The 20458-nt window shown below is 49.0% G+C and overlaps 2 protein-coding genes across 5 annotated transcripts in view; one reads left to right on the top strand and one right to left on the bottom strand.

Moving 5' to 3' along the window:
* Positions 1-20458, top strand: part of CACNA2D4 (calcium voltage-gated channel auxiliary subunit alpha2delta 4) — a 117804-nt gene that overhangs the window by 68457 nt on the left and 28889 nt on the right. The window lies entirely within an intron of this gene.
* LRTM2 (leucine rich repeats and transmembrane domains 2) lies at positions 705-20261 on the bottom strand. Of its 3 annotated transcripts, none has more exons than XM_033057452.2 (4): positions 19598-20261; positions 7320-7481; positions 2854-3444; positions 705-1400 (listed from the first exon to the last, which is right to left on the bottom strand). In XM_033057452.2, exons 2-4 carry the CDS (start codon positions 7384-7386, stop codon positions 946-948), a joined length of 1113 nt encoding a protein of 370 aa, XP_032913343.1. In that variant the 5' UTR covers positions 7387-7481; positions 19598-20261; the 3' UTR covers positions 705-945. The 3 variants fall into 3 exon arrangements, with proteins under 3 accessions (XP_032913343.1, XP_032913344.1, XP_032913345.1); XM_033057453.2 differs by lacking the exon at positions 19598-20261 and adding an exon at positions 8970-9285; XM_033057454.2 differs by lacking the exon at positions 19598-20261 and adding an exon at positions 8007-8684.

Here is a 20458-nt window from a genome sequence, read left to right as displayed (position 1 = left end):
GTTACACCTTAGTGGCGTGTGCATGTTTTTATCTGAAGCAGAAGGTGATGCACACTGCTGTGATCAGGGTAAGGTGAAGTGGCTGGATGTATCCATGGCTGCATGCAGAGGGTGGGTCAGCATGGGCATGAGTGGTAGCTCTGCATGTGCAGGTGGGTACCTGGAACTGGGACTGGCTCTGTGTGTGCGTGTTGGGATCAGAATGAGTCAGTGTGTGTGTGTACAGGAGGAGGACTCTGTGCCTGTGCACCTGCAGCAGATGACGTGTGCTCAGCTCAAAGGTTTGGACTTGGCCAGGAGCAAAAAGAGGGACACTGTGCTCCCTGGGAGTGTGTTAGGGTGATACAGGTATCTTTCCACCTCTAAAAGTGAGAACGGAAATCTCTCACTAACTGTTACCCTGCCATAGGGACCTTGCCTCCCTTCTGATGTAATCTTGGCAGCACTGATTTGTAGGGTAGGCAAGCAACTTAGTGTCACACGACAGCAGTGACCTAACGGTGAGGCATGGCCACTGCTGGTGTCCTGCTCCCCACAAAAGGTTTCATACAGCTGCTCTCTGTTTGCAGAGAACACTTGACAGGATACAAGACGGCTCAGGACCGAAGCTGAGAGGATGACACAGGTTCCCAGAAGGTGCCAGCTGCCTTTGCAGCAGGCATGTGAGGGAAGCTCTGTGCAAGGGCATGAGGTACAGCAAGCACTCGAGGTCTGACTCTACTTTATTTGTCTCGGAGGGCCCAAGGGTGAAAGGGCACAAAATGGGCCTGGGGCAGAGGAAAAGAAATTGAGCCAGGTGCCCTGACCCCCAGAAGCATGTTGTACTACTTGGGTGAGTGGAGCAATAGCACAGTCTGTCTGGGAAGATGTATTTTGGGAGGACCCCATGCTTGACTGCTCTCAGGTACCTTTTTTCATCGCTGTCCCTTCCTTCCTAGAACAGTTTCACGCCACAGAAGAGATTTGTTTTTGTTCTTCGTGTTCACCTTCTGTGTCACCCATGAGTGGCTGCCTCTTCTTCAGCTCCCGGTGGTACTTGGCCATGAGGGAAGCATAGATGCAGCCGTAGGCAGCTGCCACCACCATCATGATGCAAACGATGCCACAAACCACGCCTGCAATGATCACAGTGCCAATAGCCCGGCGCACGCTCACAGGCCTGTACCGCTGTTTCTGAGGGCATCCCACACTGGGCTCCACTTCTGTTTCTGGTCCTGATTTAGATTTGGAAGGAGCAGGGCTTCCTTTAGTGCAAGGTGGGCCAGTATTTTCCAGCACTGTAGAGCTGTTCTCGTCATCCAGCTGGGAGCAGTAGTTGAACATCTCCATGGGCACCATTCGCATGTCCTTTCCTTTCAGCTCCTTGGGCAAGGTGCAGGCCAACTGGTCGATTTTCCCACCTGTCCAACAGAGATAACAGGAGTCAGCCACAGCTCCATCCCATGCAGAGACAGCAGGGTTAGATCCTCAGCTGGGGTGAGTTCATGGGCCTCCATTGACACCTGCTAAAGTATTTTCCCTGCAGAAGCTTCAACCATGCCAGCTGGCCAGTATGCCTCTGCTTAGGTTGGGTTTGACACTGGAGCTCCTGGTGCATGGTATCTGCATAGGCCAAGACATGAAAGCCCTCTGAAACCATTTAAGTCAGCCTCATACTGTTTAGTGAGTTATGTAAGTCTCAGTAGAAGCACTTTAGAAGAGGAGAAATTAAAGCATCTTCTCAAAAAAAACCCAACAGATACACATCCCATCTTCTGACAACTAATCTATCTCTGTGAAAATAATGACAGATGTTGAAACAAATGCTTGAGTGACTTTGAGCAATCCCCTTGGAAGGGGAAGAAAAAAAAGCAAAGTTATGTCTGCGTCCTTTCCACTGATTTTGCGATAAAGTAGTCAAGAAAAAAAAAATCAAATCTAAAAAAAAGTGGAAAGGGGCACTCATATGCTTGTTAGATTCTGCTCCCACAAATGCCTGTTTCAGACTGCAGTGTAGCCATAGGCAGAGATAATCTCCTTGCAGCATAGCTGTGATCAGCAGGGATGTGACAGCTGACTGTTGCTAGCTGCATGAACCTATTCATTGGTTCCAGAAACAGAAGGTCAGGCCCTCAGTCCTCACTCCTGTAAAATGTGCCATCTTTCTTTGAGTTGCAGCTCCTGAAAGCATGTCATCCCATCAGCATTCCTGATAAGTGACATGTACCGTTCTAGTCTTTTGTGTTTCAAGGAAAATTTAGAAATACAAACTTGTCAAAAACTGCTAGATTTGAAATGACGATTTTATAGCCAGTCTGACTTGGGGCCTGACTTGTTAATTTGAGCTGTAGGTTGGGTTCTCCAATATGAGTTGCAGTGTTTTTCCTAAGTGTCACTGTTTCCTAAGGTTCTTTTTTTTGGCAGAAAACCTGGTGCATTACAGCCAAATTTGACTTGTAATTCTCTCAGCTTAAGAAAGAGAATGGGATGGTTATTTCCAAGTGTGAAAAGCATTTCTTCTCTTTAGGCAGAAAGAGTGAGGTGAATTCATAATCCTAAAATTTTAATGTTACTTGTGGAAAGTTCTTTCTTCTCTCAAGATTTAAAAAAAGAGGTAATAGTTCTGATTGGAAACAAAACAAGTACATAGGAGCTCTAGAGCTGCTGGGAACTTCACAGACTGGCAGTGCTGCTATATGAAGGCGCAATGGCACTTCAGTGCAGCAGGGTCCTCTTGCTCTTTGGCTGGGACCTGTCCTTCAGGTCAACCTCACCTACCAGTTGTATCTGCTCCTGTTTCTGCCCTGCCTGCCTTTACTTCCTTTCCTGGAAGAGCAGCACTCCTCCTCTCCCTCCCGCAGCGCCGGCACCTACCTCGGTAGGAGAACCACTCCATCCAGTGCTTGAAGTCTCGGAGGTTGCAGTCGCATTCCCAGGGGTTATCCCCAACCTGGAGTTGCTGCAGGCTGGTCAGAGGCTCAAAGGTCACCCTGTCCAGGCTCTGCAGGCGATTGGACCTGAGCGAGAGGGAGCGGAGAGCAGGCAGGTCATCGAAGATGCCCGAAGGAATCTGGGCCAGGCCGTTGATGGAGAGGTCCAGCTGGCGCAGCAGGGCCGTGTGCTGGAGCAGGTCTTTGTCCAAGGCCCGGATGCTGTTGTTCCTCAGCTGGAGCTCTGTGAGGTTTCCCAGGTCACTGAAGATGTTCTGAGGGAGCTGGTCCAGGAAGTTGTTGGATAGATCCAGCCTCTGTAGAGCAGAGAGGTTGGAAAACACTGCTCCTGGCAGGATGCTGAGTTTGTTGTTGAGAAAGAGGAAGGTCCTGGTGTTTGTGGGGATGTCTGAGGGAATGGAAGAGAGGCCCAGGCCACTACAGTCCACTTCCAGGTTGCCACTGTTACACTTGCAGGAGGAAGGACAAGCGAAGAAGGATTCAGCAGCACATAGTGAGAGCCAGCAGCCAAGTACTGGAAGACAAAAAGCAGGGAAAAAAAGAGGGCATGGATTAGATCAGTGCTCTCCCATCCTCAGCCACCACAACTACAACACAGCCCTCACAGCAGGGCTCTTCACTGCAATGCCCTGCAGTGTAATGGATTTCCTCACAGCTACATTCCTTTACTGCTGGCCTGCATCTTGACAGCATGACTTTGGTCTTAGCCTGTTTTTCTATGAACAAGCAAGTAAATATCCTTCCAGTTGCACAGTGAAGTCAGAACAGTGCATCCCAGTGGACTTTGACAACACTTTGCTGAAGCACTGGTACCTGTCAGAGGAGAATGGAACAGAGAGTGGTGGGAAGTGTCACCTCTGACAAAGGACAGCTCTTTCTGAACAGTCAGGGTAGAGAGAGGAGGGACTAGCTATATTTAAGAAATTCCAATTTTTCAGAAACAGATACATTACTAAAAAACTTTTAAGAAAAATGAAAATAACCTACATTTCAGTTGTGCTCCTGCAGTTTCAATCCTAATATTTGTGGTAGATAAGAACCCAGACCTAAGACTCTAAATCAGGGTGTCGTTTGCTTAACATGTTCCCAGTGTGTCATATGGGCCTTGTATCCACTTTTTAATTAATTACATTACATCACAAAGGGATGACCAAGATGACTGCTAAAAAGTAACAAGGAGTCCATAAATCAGTGGACACCTGGTACTTGCCATTGCTCTTAAAACAGTTTCTGAATCCCATAGCAACAGCCCCAAAAGTATCTCTGAGTGGGCAGTCACCACCCCAGTCTAGAGGTGGTAACTGGGTACAGATCCAGCAATTGTTCTTATTAAAAACTTTGGACACATTCTGGACTACAGTCCTATGCAGATCATGCTGGAGAACCCTGAATCGTGGTTTCTAATTGGGCAGACAACAAACATGTAAAGAACAGTTCAAACCACATCTGACCAAAATTGCCCCCAACAACAGCACGAGGAAAAGAAGTGTATATTGGAAACAAGTGTCAGGAAAAGAGTTAACACACACCCACACCCTTTCTCCTACACTATCTCAAAGTTAAGGATGGACAAACCACAAACCAGCATTTTTTAGAGCTGCTCTGGATTGCAGACATGGGTCCAGATCCTGCCAGTGGCACCAGGGCACTAGTTACCAACCTTCCTGGAAGCCAGTGTCTTTTCAAACTCTCTTTTTTGTGACAAAGAAGTATTATCAGCAAGAAAGCAAGCTTTGTACCTCTTGTCATTGGAGGAGTGGGAGTTATGTTTAAGCAGACTATGTAAAACATTTGCATCCTTCATCTTAGTTCCTTTTGTGGAATTGAGAACTCACAATGAATTCCACTATTCTCCAACGTGGGAAGCAAATTCAGCTCCCTCGCAGTTTTTAAGGTGACAAGTTTGAGCATTTGACTAAAACTGAAGCAGGTTTGTCTGTACATCATGCCTGTCCTCTCCCTTTCTCACTTTTCTTCAGAGAAGGCAGTCACTTGGGTTGGTAGAGTCTTCTTAGGGGTGAATGGTAGCTAAAGGGGATGCATTTATTGTCTCGCCTTCCTGAACTGGCAGTCAAGTTCTTCTGTCCTGCTTTTCTTCAAGGAACCAACAAGCAGGTGTTTTACTTCTTAATCCTAAAGGAATTGTGAAAAGACTGCCACAAGGGAGGGAGCCAAAGGAGACCCATGCTGTGGAGAAGCTCTGCCTGGAGCCGTTTTGCAGTCAACCGTGTTCTTCCTTTCTTCCCTTGTGCCACTCTCTGGAGTTTAATCTGACCCACAGACCATTTTTTATGGCAACTTCAGTCAGCATTGTGCCTTCATTGTGCCTCCAACCCTGCCATTCTGCACGGGGCAGGTTTTGTGTTCCCAGTGATCCTTGTGAGAATTGGCAGATTTGTGGACCGATAGTCTAAGGAGAGCTAACCCATTTGAATACTAAGCTATATGCCTTTATTAAGGACCAAAGGATAAATGTTCAGAAATAATATATCAGTTCTCACTTATTTAATCTGTCTTTTGCAATTCTTCAATAATTTTTAACTATCCTACAGTTGAGATCTCAGGTGTACAGCAGCCCAGGCCATGCCAATAAATGTGCTCTTTTAAGGAGAATTATGGATCCTGATGGTGAAATGGAAGACAGATCTTTACCCAAAGCACCTCTGTGCTTTCTTGTCATGCAGAGGCTGGGGCCCACAGCAGAAATTGCCATGAAAGTAGATCATAGCCTGTGGACTACTACAGTACAGGTACTGACTGGCTGGCTGATATTTAATTCTGTCCACAATATGTCATACTCTTGTTGTAGGGGAGAGAATTAAAAGAATGGGAGCTAGACTGGGGAAGGGAAAGAGCCGTGAGTCATTCAAGTGACCCCCGTCTTTTCCTGGATGCTTAACAAAAGCCCAGTATTAATAATAGATTGGCAGCTGTGATGATGAGATAACAGCTGCTTTGTGCACCAAGAAAGGCAAGAGCAGCCCATGTGTAATGCTATCCAGGTGGCATTCTGCTCAGGGCTTATCTCTCAGAATGCCTGGCTGCCTCCAGCGCCGACTGGGTGGCTGTGGGGTTCCACCAGTGTGTGTGCTGGCAGTGGCTGGCAGGAACAAAGTCTCAGGCAGCTGGCTGTGGTTATGTTCAGGAAATGGATTTATGCCAAGCTTCTGCAGCCATGTAGGATATGCCAAAAATGTCTTGTTGTTACCCATATATTGCTGTATGCTTTTGGAAATATTTTACTGAAATCATACAGAAAAGAGATTTAGTTTTCATTTCCCTGCAAGAAGTGCACATGAGGATGTGAGCTGAGGCCAGGAAATTCATTGTGTTGGTTAAGATGCAGCTCTACAGGAAAGAGAGGCAGGGAAGCAATAGACAGAACTTGAAACTGTCTTCCAGCCCTACAGAACAATGGATAACAAGTGTTTTTGTGTTTGGGGAAGATCAAGTTATTTTGTGGGGTGTTTGGTGACTCTAGTCAGTGGCAGAAAGCTGATCCTGGTGTATCAGATTAAGCCAAGACTCAGTAGCACTCATTATAAATAATTTACACAGTCTAGTCTGTGAGGATGGATTACAGTGTTTGTTTTCTGGAGAAAGAAATAATTTCCCCAGCTTCTTACAGCTGCAGCTCCAAATGTGACCAGGAGGACTGGAGCAAGGGAAACCACAGACCTACTTGGTGCCTGGGCATGCAGTAGTGAGGGACACTCTCCGAGTGTCCCCTTTACTCTGCTGTGGTCCCCAGATGCTTCTCTGCGATGCAGGTAAATCCCCGGAAGCCCCTCATCACCCTAGCAGTACCTGCTCTGCACTCAGGGATACTGTAGCAGCTGCCCCAGCCCACTGGGAATATGCACAGGCTGAATGTTCACAATTTAATTTGAAAGAGAGCTTCTTTATTTACTCCTTGATTTTCACTGTATATGGCAGTGCCCAGTAGGAGAATTCTGCCTTCACATCCTGCATTTCCTTCTAAAATCTGTTACGACTTTTGCTGTGAAGAGCTGGGAGCCTTGCTCATCAGCCTGTGCATAAATCCCAAGCACAGAGAGGAGTCTGCAGCTCACAGGATACTGATTTGAGAAATGTTCAGGGTGGATCTTTGTGCGATGCTGTCTGTCATGCTGTTTCTCACCTGCCAGGCCCACTGGAATTCAGAAGCAATCATCACTCGCTGTCCCACTTTAAGCCCATCTTCAGCTTTAGAATATCACTCTCTCTCCCAGCTAGCCTGGCCTCTAAAGGAATCAGGAATTAGTTCAAACATCTCCATTCTTAGCTGTCCCTCTCCCCTGTTCTTAACCCTGATGTGACCTATTTTTTTTTCCCATTCCCTTGGCAAGCAGGAGTATTGTAGTTGGTACCTGAGTGGGCATTACTTACGACAGGCCTCTTGCCACCTCATGAGGAACCTGCTCCTCCACCGGTGGCCAGCACTTGTAGGCAGCATCGTGGTCTTCTCCAGCGTGTCCTCACATCCAACAGCCAGCCTGGCACACGGCCCCAAAGGGAGAAGGAATGACCTTGTAGCCTGCCTACCACGTCCTGGAGAGGGAAAGCAGAGCAGAGCAGATGAGATTCACTAACCTGGGTGCAGCACACAGGGCTGAGCTCAGTGCTGTCCTTTCCCTTCTCCAATTAGTGTTTTGCCTTAGAGGCATCAGTTCTGTTTTGGAGGAGAAATGGAGGATATTTCAGTGTTGAAGGCACAACATTAATTCATTTCGAACCTCACGGTGAAGAAATAAAACCTGATTCACCTAAGTGCCAGAGAGAAGTTTGTGCTTGAATAGCCTGCTGTGGTAGCTACATTAGCCTCATGCACAAGGTTAACCTGATGAATTGCTAAGGTGACCCTGCCAGGGCAGCAGACTCTGGCTCATTGCTGTCGCCTCCACACAGGCTGGTGCCACTGTGCATCCTCTGCCTGACGCACGGCTCAGGCTCGCTGCGATCTGGGTACCAGCGGCCGCCCAGCTCCTTCTCCCCCTGCTCCTCCTCCTCCCCTCCAGCTCCACCACACCCCTCTCCCCCCTCCTTCCCCCCCCCACCCCATGCCGTATTCCCTACCAACTTCCTGTCTGTTTTAAGGTAAAATGGATGTGGTGGCTAGAGCAGCTCAGCTTCAGCTTGGGGATTTCCCACTGCAGCAGCTGCAGGAGCTGAAGAGCAAGCGAGCCTCGGAGGAGAAGGAGAAGGAAGGACCTGAGGCGAGGGAGACTGAGTGGGAGTGTTGTAAAGAGAGGAATTGCATCTTAATTAGTAGAAGGAAAAATCCTCAGTCTAATTAGAAACCCAAAGACCATAAACTCTCCCCTGACAATAAGTGACTGACAACAGGTTTCAACTTCCGTCCCGCTTCCCTTTTGGATCCAAGGAGGCAGGAAAAATGGAAACACCACAAACCCTTCTGTCCCCCTGTATACTCTCTGCCGTGCCACCCACAGTCACAGCAGCAGTTCGATGGACACATTTCAGGCAGAGTACAGAAATAAGCCATTCTCCGTTCCCTCTGAGGGGCTCTGACAAACATCCACAGTGGCTATTTCAGCTGGGTGCTGCACTGCCACCAGGACACTCTCCCCACACACGTGCCAGGTGCCTACCCTCCCCCAGGCTCCCAGACTGATTTATTTTACATGGGAATGTAAACCACCAGGAAATATTAAAATTAGCATCTTGATGAAAATTATGTGCAGGTTCAGTACCTAGGCTAGCACATTTGGAAGGCTATTTAGATCGTTTGCCTAAATGCCAATGCACCAAATGCCTCTCATGCTACAGAAACCAATTCAGCCTTCATCCCTTGCAGCCCCCCACTCCCCAAACTGAGCTGGAGCCCTTTCCCTGCAGGCTGCACTGAAGGAGAAGCTGCAACAAATAGCTGTCCCCATTTGGTGCTTGCGCTCGACCTGACCGTGGAGACTTTCAGCCTCCCCCATAGAAACGTCTCCATCCTAAAAGCCACCCCTGAAGTCTCCTGTCCCCGCCTGTCCACATGGAAAAGGAGGATGAAAAGCTGCAGGCACTTACCTGGAGGGGTTCTGCCTGCAGCCACTTCCACCCGACTCCCCGGACACTGCCCAATTACAGCCTCTTCCTTCCCTCTCCCTCCTTGACTTTCACTCCCCAGCAGCAGGCTTTCCGTGTGCTCTATTTAACTCCCTACAGCACTGGAATAAACGGCAGAGTTAAGCTGACAGCCACAGAGCCTTATCTGCCTGCTGGATAGCGCCAGTCGATCAGCTCCAAATCCTGTTGCCAAATGATCACGTCCTTGCTCTCAGCATCAGGGACAGCCGCCTGCCATGCTCTGCCTTTCCCTCTTCCCCACCTTCACTCCATCTAACTTTGTCAGGGTTATAGATAGCTCTGTTCCTTGTGCTCTTGCCTTTTGGCTCTGTTTTGTAACACCCCATCTGTATCAGCTGGCTTGATTCCAATTAGGGGGGCTAAGCAATTAAAAAAAAAAAAACCAAAAAAACAACAAACCTAAAACCAGCTTCCTTGGATGCTTTGTGACACGGTTTCCCTCTGTGATGTCCCCTCAGCCCAGGCCCCTGCTCAGGCCATGCACTGGTGTCTCTCCCCCCATGCTCTGTACAATTTATCTACGCTGTCCCCAGCCAACGATGGGGGCCGAGGGCAGAGCTGGCACACCTGAGCATGAGGATGGGGACAGGGTCAGGGTTTCCACCCCTGGCTCCTTTTCCTCTGGCAGGGCAAGTCCAGCTCTTGCACTCATTTCTGGTGCCTCACAGGCGCATCTTTTCCTCAGGCAGCATCAAGGCTCAAGCAGAGAGTGCAGGGTGGGAGGAGCAGCCATGTATAAATAAGCTTTTTCCCTATGTTTAGAATTTATTACAGTGCATAGTGATTAACACCTGTTCAGGCTTTAATGCTGTCTCCTGCACTGCAACATGCACTGAGATGGAGGGGCCTTGATAAACCCAGGATTATTTTAAAGCATGTCACATATATGCCACACTCCCCACTCCATAGATAGCAGCCACCCTGTGTGCACTCATACACGTGTTTCCAAGACTTAAAAGCAACTACCTTCATGTACAAATGCACAGAGTCACCAGCCTAGCTTACATTTACAAATGTGAGCACGGAGTTGGGCTTGCACATGTGCTGGGGACTCTTCTGTAACCCATATTTATTAACCTCCATGTCTTCCACAAAGCTGCCTGCTTCTCCAGGCATACCATATGCCCAGGTGGCAGAGCAGTAGGTTTGGAATATGTAGAGGTTCTTGGCTGCTGAAAGGTGGGGGTCAATGAGCTTCTGCATTTATACCTTGGAGAAGTATGTTCATGAAGATATTTTAATTCCAGAGATCCAGAAAAAAAAAAACAGTTTCTCCTACACATCTACTGCCCATAAGAACATTATACCCTTAGTGATTAATATTCCATAGTCAGGAGAGAGCAAGGAGGCAGACAGGATTTTTAAGAGTTTCTTTTTTAAAGTTTTCCTCTGACTTGTCTTGAATTCTGATTTAATTAGCAGTTTTCTTATGGCCCAAGAGATGCCTTCTGCTCTGCAGAGCACCAGGCCAACTGTACTCACTGCCAGTGCAGCACTGGGAACGTGTAATCTTGGAGCAAATAGCACCTGCCCACACCTCCAGCCTCTCCAGAGCAGCACCAGACGTGTCTGGCTGCTTTCAGCCTGACAGGCAGGAATTTTTCCAGCAGCGAGCACTCTGCCAGACCTAGGAGTGCTCCCTGTGTGCCCTCAACTCAACAAGAGAGGCACTGTGCCATGTGTTCTGAGCTTGCCTGGCATTGCTTGGATCTGGGGCCTCGAGGCTGGTCAGCATTGCTGGAGCTCTGAATGCTCTGCAGTCCCCCAGGGGCTCCACATTAGTCTTTCTCATGGGCTTTCTAGATGGTTCCTTCTCCCTAGAGCAACATGTCAGCTGAATGCCCTGGGATGATCCATGGGGCACAGTGGCCAGAGCTTTCTTCCATGTGCTTGGAGTTCAATGTCTTTCCACATTGTGGAGAAAACAGGGTCGCCTGTGGGGCTGGTGATGGCCTTTTCCTTTTACTGTTTCAAATAGGACAGTAAAAGACAACTTTTTTCATTTCAGCTCAAGGCAAACAAAATGAAATAATCTGTTTCTGGCCCATGGGCTCCAGTGGCCAAAAATACACCGAGCTGAAGTGCCACTTGGACATTTGGCCTGCTGTCAGAATCTAGAGGACTCTCTAATGAGGATTCCCCTAATTAGATTGAACAGCGAACCTTACTGCTGGGGGCAGGGGAGGGAGAGAAGGGGGGGATGCAGAGGGGATTGTAATGACTCTGCAGCACTTGCCAGGGCCTAAAAACTATGGCAGGGACTATTCCTTTCTTGTGCCTGCTCCTCTTTGCCCAGACACTAGTAATGTTTGTAGTATCACTCCAAAGCCATAACTTTTGTGGGGAGGGTTCCAAGGAGCATGCTAGGAGAGTGGGGAGGGTTTCAGTTTACTGCATCCACATGCTGGCTTAGTAACTCTTGGCAATTACATGTCACCTTCTATCCAAAGCTTGCCATGTGCTCTATGAATGGCTCTTATCATAGTTGTCAGGTGGTCTTATTTTGTGTGTAATGACCCCCAGAAAAAAGGCTGAGGTAGGAGCTAGTAGTGCTTCTGCTCTGGGTAAGGGGATAAATCTATCCCATTCTCCAGACAACAGCACTGAGGCTAGAGACACAGGTGACTGTGTCACTAGGATGAGACACTGTCAGAAGCAGAGCCCAGCAACCTCTGTCTCTGATTATCTCTCCAAGTCCCTTGCACTAACCCTTGGATCATGGCTGAGGGATCAGACTTCGTTAACAGCCTAGCTTATGAGCACTGGCAGGGCATGTGGGTGACCTATATTACAGAAGGGTAGGTAGCAGAGACTGCAACAGATGCCAGCAATAAATTATCAGAAAGTATTCACAGACTTTCATCCCTCCCCCACACTCTCCTTGACAGCAAAGTCCCTTTCCCCTTTCCAATGCTGAATTGCTTTAGTCTTTATCAGAAAAGCAGCAGCATGAGGGAGGGCATGGAGGACGCTCTAAGGAGATTATCTTCTTTCCTTCCCCTTTCCTTGTTGCTTTTAGGATTGATGTTTTATTGCTATCACCCCATAATGGAGAGGGACAGTGGTACCCCAGCATTTAGTGACTAAAGCATGTTGTTCTGTGCATATCCCTTCATCTGCTTTTGGTTAGGTAAGTGGCAGCAGAATCTGTGTGGCCAGACCATCACACCACAAGTGGCTTTGGAAGGCATGAAGACCTCCCCCATTCTTAGTCCCCCAACAGACCTGTTAGTTAGACCTGTTAGTGCAAATTATCGATCCCAAGAGGTCACATTGTCTCAGCAGCAGCCCCTCATTTGTCATCTCTTTGGAATGCAGAAGCACTCAGAGGTGGCAGATAAGCTCAGCAGTGCTGTAGAAACATCCAGTGCATGTCACTACCTCAGTGAGCTTCCAAGCTAAAGAGCTGGGGGCTTCATTTGCAGCACTTGCTGATGCATTAACACATGTGTTCAAGATTCATTAGTGTTGTGCTGTCACAATCAATGGAAAGCACATTTTAAATTCATAGGAGAAACCCAGCTGCAGAAGAAACAGTGCCCTCTGACTTGCAGTGATCAATCACAGCTAAGGAATACACCTCATACAGAAACCTGTAAAGCAAGTAGAAAAAAATTGTGAATCCTGCTTGGTCTTGTAAGGGAGTCTGCCACATTCCTGGCCTGCTGTGAATAAAAACCTCATCTTCTTATCTGTGATGTGAAAAGGTCAAAAAGCTTCTGATTTTTAGATTGGCAATGTAGGCACCTCTGAAATGCAAATGTGTTGATGGTAAAAAATGTTTCCTCCCCAGGACCCTCCAGAAAGATCAACTTTATCCCCATTTTACGGAGCGGTAAACTATGATGCAGGTAAACTTGGCTGCTGGTGGTGGCTGGCTGAAATTTTAGTGGCCTTGCTTTTGATACTTCATCATTAGTCCACATCGGTTCCCCTCTCACTCAGGATTTTCAAAGCTGTCAAGTCCAGCGTTTGCACTTGGGCTTGTAAATGCTCTCCTGTCTTGCAGAGAATATTTGTAGGCTTTATCAAAGTCACACAGAATAAAGGATTTTGGGCCAGGTTTCCCCAGTTTCCTGTCAGACTTGTGGCAAAAACAGGAGAGAAGCTGGTTTCCTTGATTCCTCATTCCATACCTTAAGCAGAAAACGCTATTTGCATCCCAAGCCTCCCTGACCAATGCACAATAATGAGACTGGGAAATTCTGGAGGAGCTGGAAATACCAAGGGCATAAAGCCTCAGCAAATCCTCTGAGAAATACAGAGCATCAGAAGGGAAGACAGGGAGGGTAGCACTGCTGGGAAAGACCCAGATTGCTGTGGAGATGTGGAATTCCTTGGGAAGATGTGGAAGCAGGTGGAGGGAGCGGGATATCCAACCAGGAGTGACAGGAAAGTCCCAGCACAGTGAGAGTGCAGCATATGGAGGAGGCCCAGAGCAGCAGCAGGAGGAGAGCTGAGGGGGCAGTTGACAGGAAGAAATCCAGCCATGTGTGTGCCAGCATCTTCTCCAAGTATTACTGAACGCGACAGACCACGTGCATATTTCCTCCCTGCAGAACGGAGGCAGCTGAGAAGGGAAGCGGGTGAGGGAGTGGGAGAGGGGCTCAGAGGAGGGACACGTGAGCTGACTTCCCAGTTTCCTCCTCTTTTTCTTGCCACAGGGTGATGTTTTAGTTCTTCTCACACTGTTGGCAAAAATTGGTAACCAAGTGAGATGTGAAGGGGGGTTCTACATGAAGGTTGAGATAACATTTTCTGATTCAGCTGGGAACAGTTGGCTGTGGGTGGTGGCTTGTCACCAGCCCTGCCAGTTCTAATCCAGATCCCAGTTTTTCTCATTCTATCAGCTGTGAAAAGCCTTCCCTACAACTTTAATTTCCTGCAGGGGTTAATCCCATGGTCAGTGGTAGCTCAGGCCCTTAATCCTTTCACTCAGTCCCTTGACAGAAGAACTGCAGCCACTCCTGTCCTGGCAGGTCTGAGGGAGGCAACCTTCTGCTCCCAGTTCCTCCCCTACACCCCACGAGCATCCTCCAGCTCACTGGCATTTAAAATGCTGCTCCCCCCTTCCTGGCAAGCCTACCCCGGGGGTGTGGGTGGGTGGTACAACCAGGAAAAGGTTGCAGGCAGAGAAGACAGCTTGGTGGGAGAATCCTGGCGCTCTGGTTCTCATTCCCATCACTACTGCACTCACAGGTATGTTCTGCACTTCTTGGCTGGACAGTGCTCTGAATCCCAAAGTCTTCTCTTTCTTGTTCTTATTCGGGTGGTGTTCAAGAAGGAAGGTGTGTATGGGCCCATTGTGAAGGATTCTCTGTGGGGTCAAAAATTTTAACATGGCCCAGCACTTTCCCTGGGTCTCTTACTTAGTAAGAGTCAAAGGATGCAGCAGATCTGTTAGAGGGAAGGTGCCAGCCTGTCTGAGATAAGAGATACATTTACGTGCACAGAGTAGTAGATGGAGGTGCATCAATTTAGCATCAAGACAGGAAAATGTAAGTTTTAAATCAATATATGCTCTGTCCCTGCAGTGCTAGGACAGATGTCTATTGAACAGCATGACCAGACTGCCAAATCAACGGGCTTCCAGATCAATACCAAGAGACCCCTGTTTACATCTTGTGGGGCTCAAGGCACTTCAGCCATGAGTCTTTCTCTTTGTGGCTTCTCATTCCAAAAATGAGGCAAGCTTTTACAAGCCTGAGTGATCCCTTGCAAACAAAATGCCCCACCCTTGCTTTTTTCCCATCATTCATTTCTGCAATAGCCCAAAAACTGGTTTTGTTTTTTTTGTTGCCTGCATTTTGAAATACACTGGGCCCTTGAGCTCACTTGCCTTCCTTATGCTTGACTCTTGTTATTTTTCTTCTGATGGAGCAGCCAGCATGGTGAAGAACTGCTGCCACCAAAGCTGCTCCCCCTTTTCCTCACTCCCCTTTTTGGCTGTGCTTCCCTGGGTGCCAGGCTCCCAAAAAATGAACTGCAAGGGTAGTGGTTTGTCACTTTGGCAGCTGGAGCAGGAGGAGAGAGAGGATGTAGAAAACACTGGAAAAATGGAAGAACTTAACTAATGTCTCATGAGGCTGTGCCCTGGGCACGTCCAGAGGGGCAGGAACCATCCATGCCTGCACAGTGGTGAGGCAGAGCACAAGATGCTGGCAGTAAAAATCCTCCCAGCTCTTATCATAAGGGAATCAGCAGCCCAGCATGCACATAGCTCCTGGCAAACCTCCTGAGGAAAGGCTGACTCTCATCATTCCCACACAATGCTTTTGTACTGGACTCTGAAGGAGACCTTTTCCTGCCTTAGTGGGTTGCAGAAATCTGTCTCAGTTGGTAGCCACTCTAGCACAAGGTTGTGGGTGCTGCCTCTAAGAGCCTGGAGCTGTTGTGGCTCCACTTCACCTTCACTATCACCTTCCCATCACCTTCCCAGAGCATCCAAGAGGGGCAACCCTGCAAAGTCCGCACAAACTGCTTGGGATCTGGGCTGCTGCCTTCAGCTCCAGGGGTGCCAGCAGATCTCTGGGACACATTTATGCTTTTTACAAGCTGGGAACATTGCCCACAGCTCAACAAGATGTGGTGACAGCTCTTCCAATCCAGAGCTCCAGCCAGGATCTTTGGGTGCATCTGGGTTAGCACACACAGATCACAGCCTCATGCTGCAGAGCTTGCTGAGGCTGAGGAAGGTCTGTACATTTGATGTGACTTTAGTTTTCTACAGGGTTTGCAGCCACAGAAGAGATACCTTTATGGCAAAGTTGACATCCCAGTGAAATCACTAGAAGTGGTGTGGTGAGCAGGGCTACCTTCAGCCCCTCTGTCCCTGCACAGGCACCTCACAGCAGTCACAGCAGCACCTTACCCTGCTTTGGGCAGCACTGGCACTACAGAGTCTCACCAGGAGGGGAAAGGCAGCCCAAGAGATGAGTGCCAAGCCGAGTTGCCTTTACCAGCTCATCTCTAGACTCAGGGTGAGCTCTTGCTTTTTTATCCCTTGTATGAGAGCATGGTTCATGAGGAAGGAATCTTCCCAGACTCCTTGAAGTGAGAAGGAGCATGGGAGCAGGGCCTGTCTTCCAGGTAACAGCCTGCAGAAATTACAACAACAGCCTTTTCTGGCAGTCAGTCCAGAAGTTCTGGCTTGTGTGGCTTTGCTGTAAATTTAAGTCTCAGTCCTTCCTGTGGTGGGCATAGAGCATTGCAGAGCATAGATAATAGACAGTCTTTTGTTTTCCCATTCATAAAAATATAATGAGGAAATTGTCATTTTCATTAAAAGAAGGAAAAAAAAAATTGCCATATGATAAAACAGGCTTGCAAAACCAAGGACTTAAATGTGAGCTTATACTTGCCCAGCCTTCATTCAGCCACTTGTATGGATGCAGCACAGCACTGCCTTTGCTTACCCAACCAAGTACTATTTCTTTTTTCACTGTCCCATACTCAGTGCAAAGGATACATGATACTCAAACTAACCATGAGGATGTTGTAATAAACAAGGCTGGTTTTATATGGTCAGAATTAAACATTAAACCACAGTTTTGGCAGGAGGCCACAATCTGTACATTCCTAATTTTGCGGGTGCCCAACACGAGACCCTAGGGGCCATTTTGCAGAACTGCTGAGCACTGACAGCTGTTTTTCCAAAATGCTGGCAGCAAACTGGTACAATCTCAAGGACTCAATAGCACTGAGAGCCAAGAGGTCCCAGGCTCTGGCCCTGCACCTGCTGCTCCTTTCCCATGTGGCTAAAAGGGGGGGTCTCTTTTCCCTTCAAAAGCCAGGAAAACAACCACTTTCTCTTTCCTCATCAAGAGCATAAATTCTCTATCATCAGCTACAAGGCAACTGTAGCTGCTAACATCTTCAAAACACCACAAGACAATGAATAGTGATGTATTGCCTGCAGGGCTTGCTTGGCAGGCAGTAAACAAATAAAATAGGCACACATTTTGCAGTAACAAAAAAAAAGAAAAAAAAAAGCCCCCTGCTTCACTCCTTGAGCACCATGTAGCCAAGTACCCTGAATGAAGCAGCTCATGAAAATAACAGCATGTGATCCTACCAGTCAGGACTGCAACCCAGTGCAAGTGGCATGCCTCCAGTACCAGTATTTCCTAACTTTCAACTGCTTGTTTTTGCAATATGAATAATGTATTTCACATAATCCAACCCCTCTCAGATGAAGCAACTTTTCCTTCCATCTCTTGAGTCTGGAACTGAACTAGTTGATAGAAAATATGCCGTTATCATACCCTTCTTGCTGTTATCATACCCTCAATCACAGGAAGCTTTTTTGTGAGCCAGCGTTTTAGTAAAGCCACAGCAGGAATAAGGTATGTGTGACAAAGTATTTCCCTGCAGCAGGAGGAACATCCCAGAACTCCCACTCCTGCTTCTTTCCACTGAGAACTGAGTGTGTGTCATGGTGTAGCATGCTGAAGCATTACCCAGCTGGCAGGAGCATCCCAGTATGGTCATCTGAGTTATGGTTTGAGCCACCCAGGACTGGGACAGTTGTCAAGCAGTGTAAGCAGCTGCTTGTAACCAAACATGGCAAGTGAAGTAAACTGCCTGCACTGTCTTTTGACTCAGCAACAGGCAAGAGACACCGAAGAGCTACCCAGAAATGCCCTCCCACAGGCTTGAGCCTCTCCCCATCCTATTCCAGCCTCTGTTGCTCCCTGAATGTTCCTGTCCAGGTATCCCTGTGGCCCTGTGCTGCTGCTGACCCTCCCAGCCCTACTGAGACACAGCTCTGCCTCCATCAGGCTTCTGTGGTACAGAAGAGCCTAGAAAATCCTTTCTGCATCAGCCCTAAAAAAAAAGCCAGAGGAAGGACAGGAAGCTGGAGTAACTCTTAAAGATGTCTGAACTGAGATAGCTAGCATGTGACATTCACTTTGCTGGAGGAAAGGGTAAAGCTATGATCTGGTATAAAAATTACATAAGAAGGCTTCCCCTTTCTCTTTGCAGACAGCCCCTTTGCTCAGGATTAACCATAATTCCTCCAAGTGGACAGGATGCACTAACAGAGGCAGCACTGAGGTCTGACAGGGAGACAACTCCCGCAAGCCTTTCACTCATGTGGAATAATTCCTTTGCAAATGTTGTTTGCCCACAGCAGTTAGAGGAAGATCCACCCCCACCCCCCAATAGACCTGAGCAGCAAAGCTCAGAAGAAAAATGGTCTGCAGTTCTGGAAAGGCTCCCTTCTCCTCACTGCTAGGAATATTCCCTGCTTTGGGACAAGTCACTGTCTGTGTTTAAGGATTCCTGTCTTTTTAGCATTTCTTTCTCCTGCAGTAGCAGCTGCTTCAGTCCTTCCCCAAATGAGATCTTAATTTCTCTCTCCATCCTTGACGGGCAGGTCAGAGCCCCGCAGCAGAGCAGTGCTGTATCCTGCCTGCTGCCATTCCCATCAGGACTGTGCTGGATGTGGCACATTCAGGTTACCTGACAGTCCACGTGGTGCACCCGGGGCCCAGCTTGGTCATGACCTGGTTGGAGCAATAGCTTCAAAATACCCTCTCTCCCCAAATCTGGAGAGCTCCAGTTTAGCATGTCTCTCTTAATTAGCAGGAGATGCAGGGACAGTAATAAACTGGTTGGGCAGCGGGAGGAGGAGGGGGCAGGATGCCCTGTGTGGGATGTGTGTGTGTGCACGTGTCTGTGCGTGCCTGGGTAATGCACACACACAGACACACAGACACAGACAGGTTCACACTTACAGACATACACCCCTGTCCACAGTGTGCTTCACCTCGGCCCATTTGGGACCTCATTCTTACCCTTTCCTCCCACTCAGGGCAGGAAAAGCCTGTGAAGCTCCTCTGTGCTGTGTTTCACCACCCCCCCCTCAGTGCTGTGCCTTCCACCCAAAAGTTCAGAAATCACAGGCTCGCCTTGCAGAGATGCTGAAGGCAACTTGGGACTTATTTTTCTCTCTACTTGTGATTTGGCATCCTTCACTTCATGTCCTGTGGTCATGTACATGAGCACACACATCCACACACTTATACACATACATCCCCCCGGACCTAAAGCTGAACCTGTTTGATTTTGGTCCGTACTTCTCCATTTTAGGTTGTTCTTACTGACACAGCTGAGTCCAAAATGATAGCCAGCAGAGCCATGACAAATCAGGCGAGTGGCAGCTCTCATGCTGACCCCTGTGAGAGCCCCGAGGAGGGGACAAAAGGCAGGGCTCCCCGGGAGCTGCCCGGTCGGGCGTGACCCCAGCACCGAGTTCTCAGCCTCCGAGCCGCACCTGAGCCGCCTGCGGTTCAAGGAAAGCTGCCATTCTCAGCTGGGAGAAGTTGCTGCCGGCTGCCTGCACTCAAACTGGACTGGAACCAGTAAAAGCAGCAACCTCTGCAGCAGGTTTGCACGGGGGAAATCGCTGCCCACTTGTCAGTCTGGCACAAGGGAGCCTTGAGCGCTGAGCTGCCTGGCACACGGCGCTGCCCCGGCTGCCACCCTCCTCCCCGGGGAAGCTCCACTCACCTCGCTTAGCCGGGGACGGGGAAAAAACGCTAAAGGACAATGTCTTTGCTTACCTCTCTCAGGCTGGAATGGACCCTCCTGTGAGAATGGCAGCTCTCGCAGCTCTCCGAACCCGATACAATCCCAAAGCAAATCCAGCAGAAAGTGCCTCTGCTCGCAGCTGGGCTCTCGGCGGACCCTAGCTGGCAGGAGCCCTCCCTAGCCAGCCACTTGCCTCGCGTGGAGGGTAGGGGAGCCGCACAGCCCGATGACAGCGTGGGAAAGGGGCTGCAATCCTCCGTAAATAATAAACAGGGGGAGAGAGAAAGAAGGAGAGAGGCGGGAGAGGGAGCGACTGTGCGCGGTGAAGTGACAGCTGGGGGTACATCTGCGATGGCAGCAGCACACGCACAGGAACGCGCACAGACAGTGCAGAGGAGTCGCCCCGCCAGGCAGGCAGGATCTGCTCCCCAGCACCCAGAGCGAGGAGCTCGGGAGGCTTGCGTTCCTCTCAGCGCATCCTGGAGAAAGGGCAGTTGCTGTCAGTGCCCCTATCTCCCTCATCCCGCCCTTGCTGCCATCCCTCTGCGGGTGCCAGGGCGGCTCGAGCAGGGGTGAGGAGATGCCAGGACGGGAGGAGCTCCCCACAGCCCCCCAGGAGGCAGACTGGTCAGGCACAGGTTATAAGAGAAGGCACCGAGTGGAGCAGTTCCTCCCCTCCCTCCACCTCTACCCTGCTACGGCTGATGACAATAAACTCGGAGAGAAAGGCGTCAGGAGGAGAGCGGACGAGCCCATGCTTTTGTATAGGAGCGAGGCGAGCGGCTGCAGCGATGGGGAGACAGCGGGGAGAACCCGGGGGGCTTGGGAGAAAGGCACCCCCTTCCTGCCAGTGCTCCAGAGACAGTGCATCCAACAGGGACACAGCCGAGAGG

Source organism: Catharus ustulatus, chromosome 4 (assembly GCF_009819885.2).
Source record: "Catharus ustulatus isolate bCatUst1 chromosome 4, bCatUst1.pri.v2, whole genome shotgun sequence".
Taxonomy (NCBI): domain Eukaryota; kingdom Metazoa; phylum Chordata; class Aves; order Passeriformes; family Turdidae; genus Catharus; species Catharus ustulatus.
Note: the sequence above shows the minus strand (reverse complement) of the source record. Positions and strands in the feature narration are given on the sequence as shown.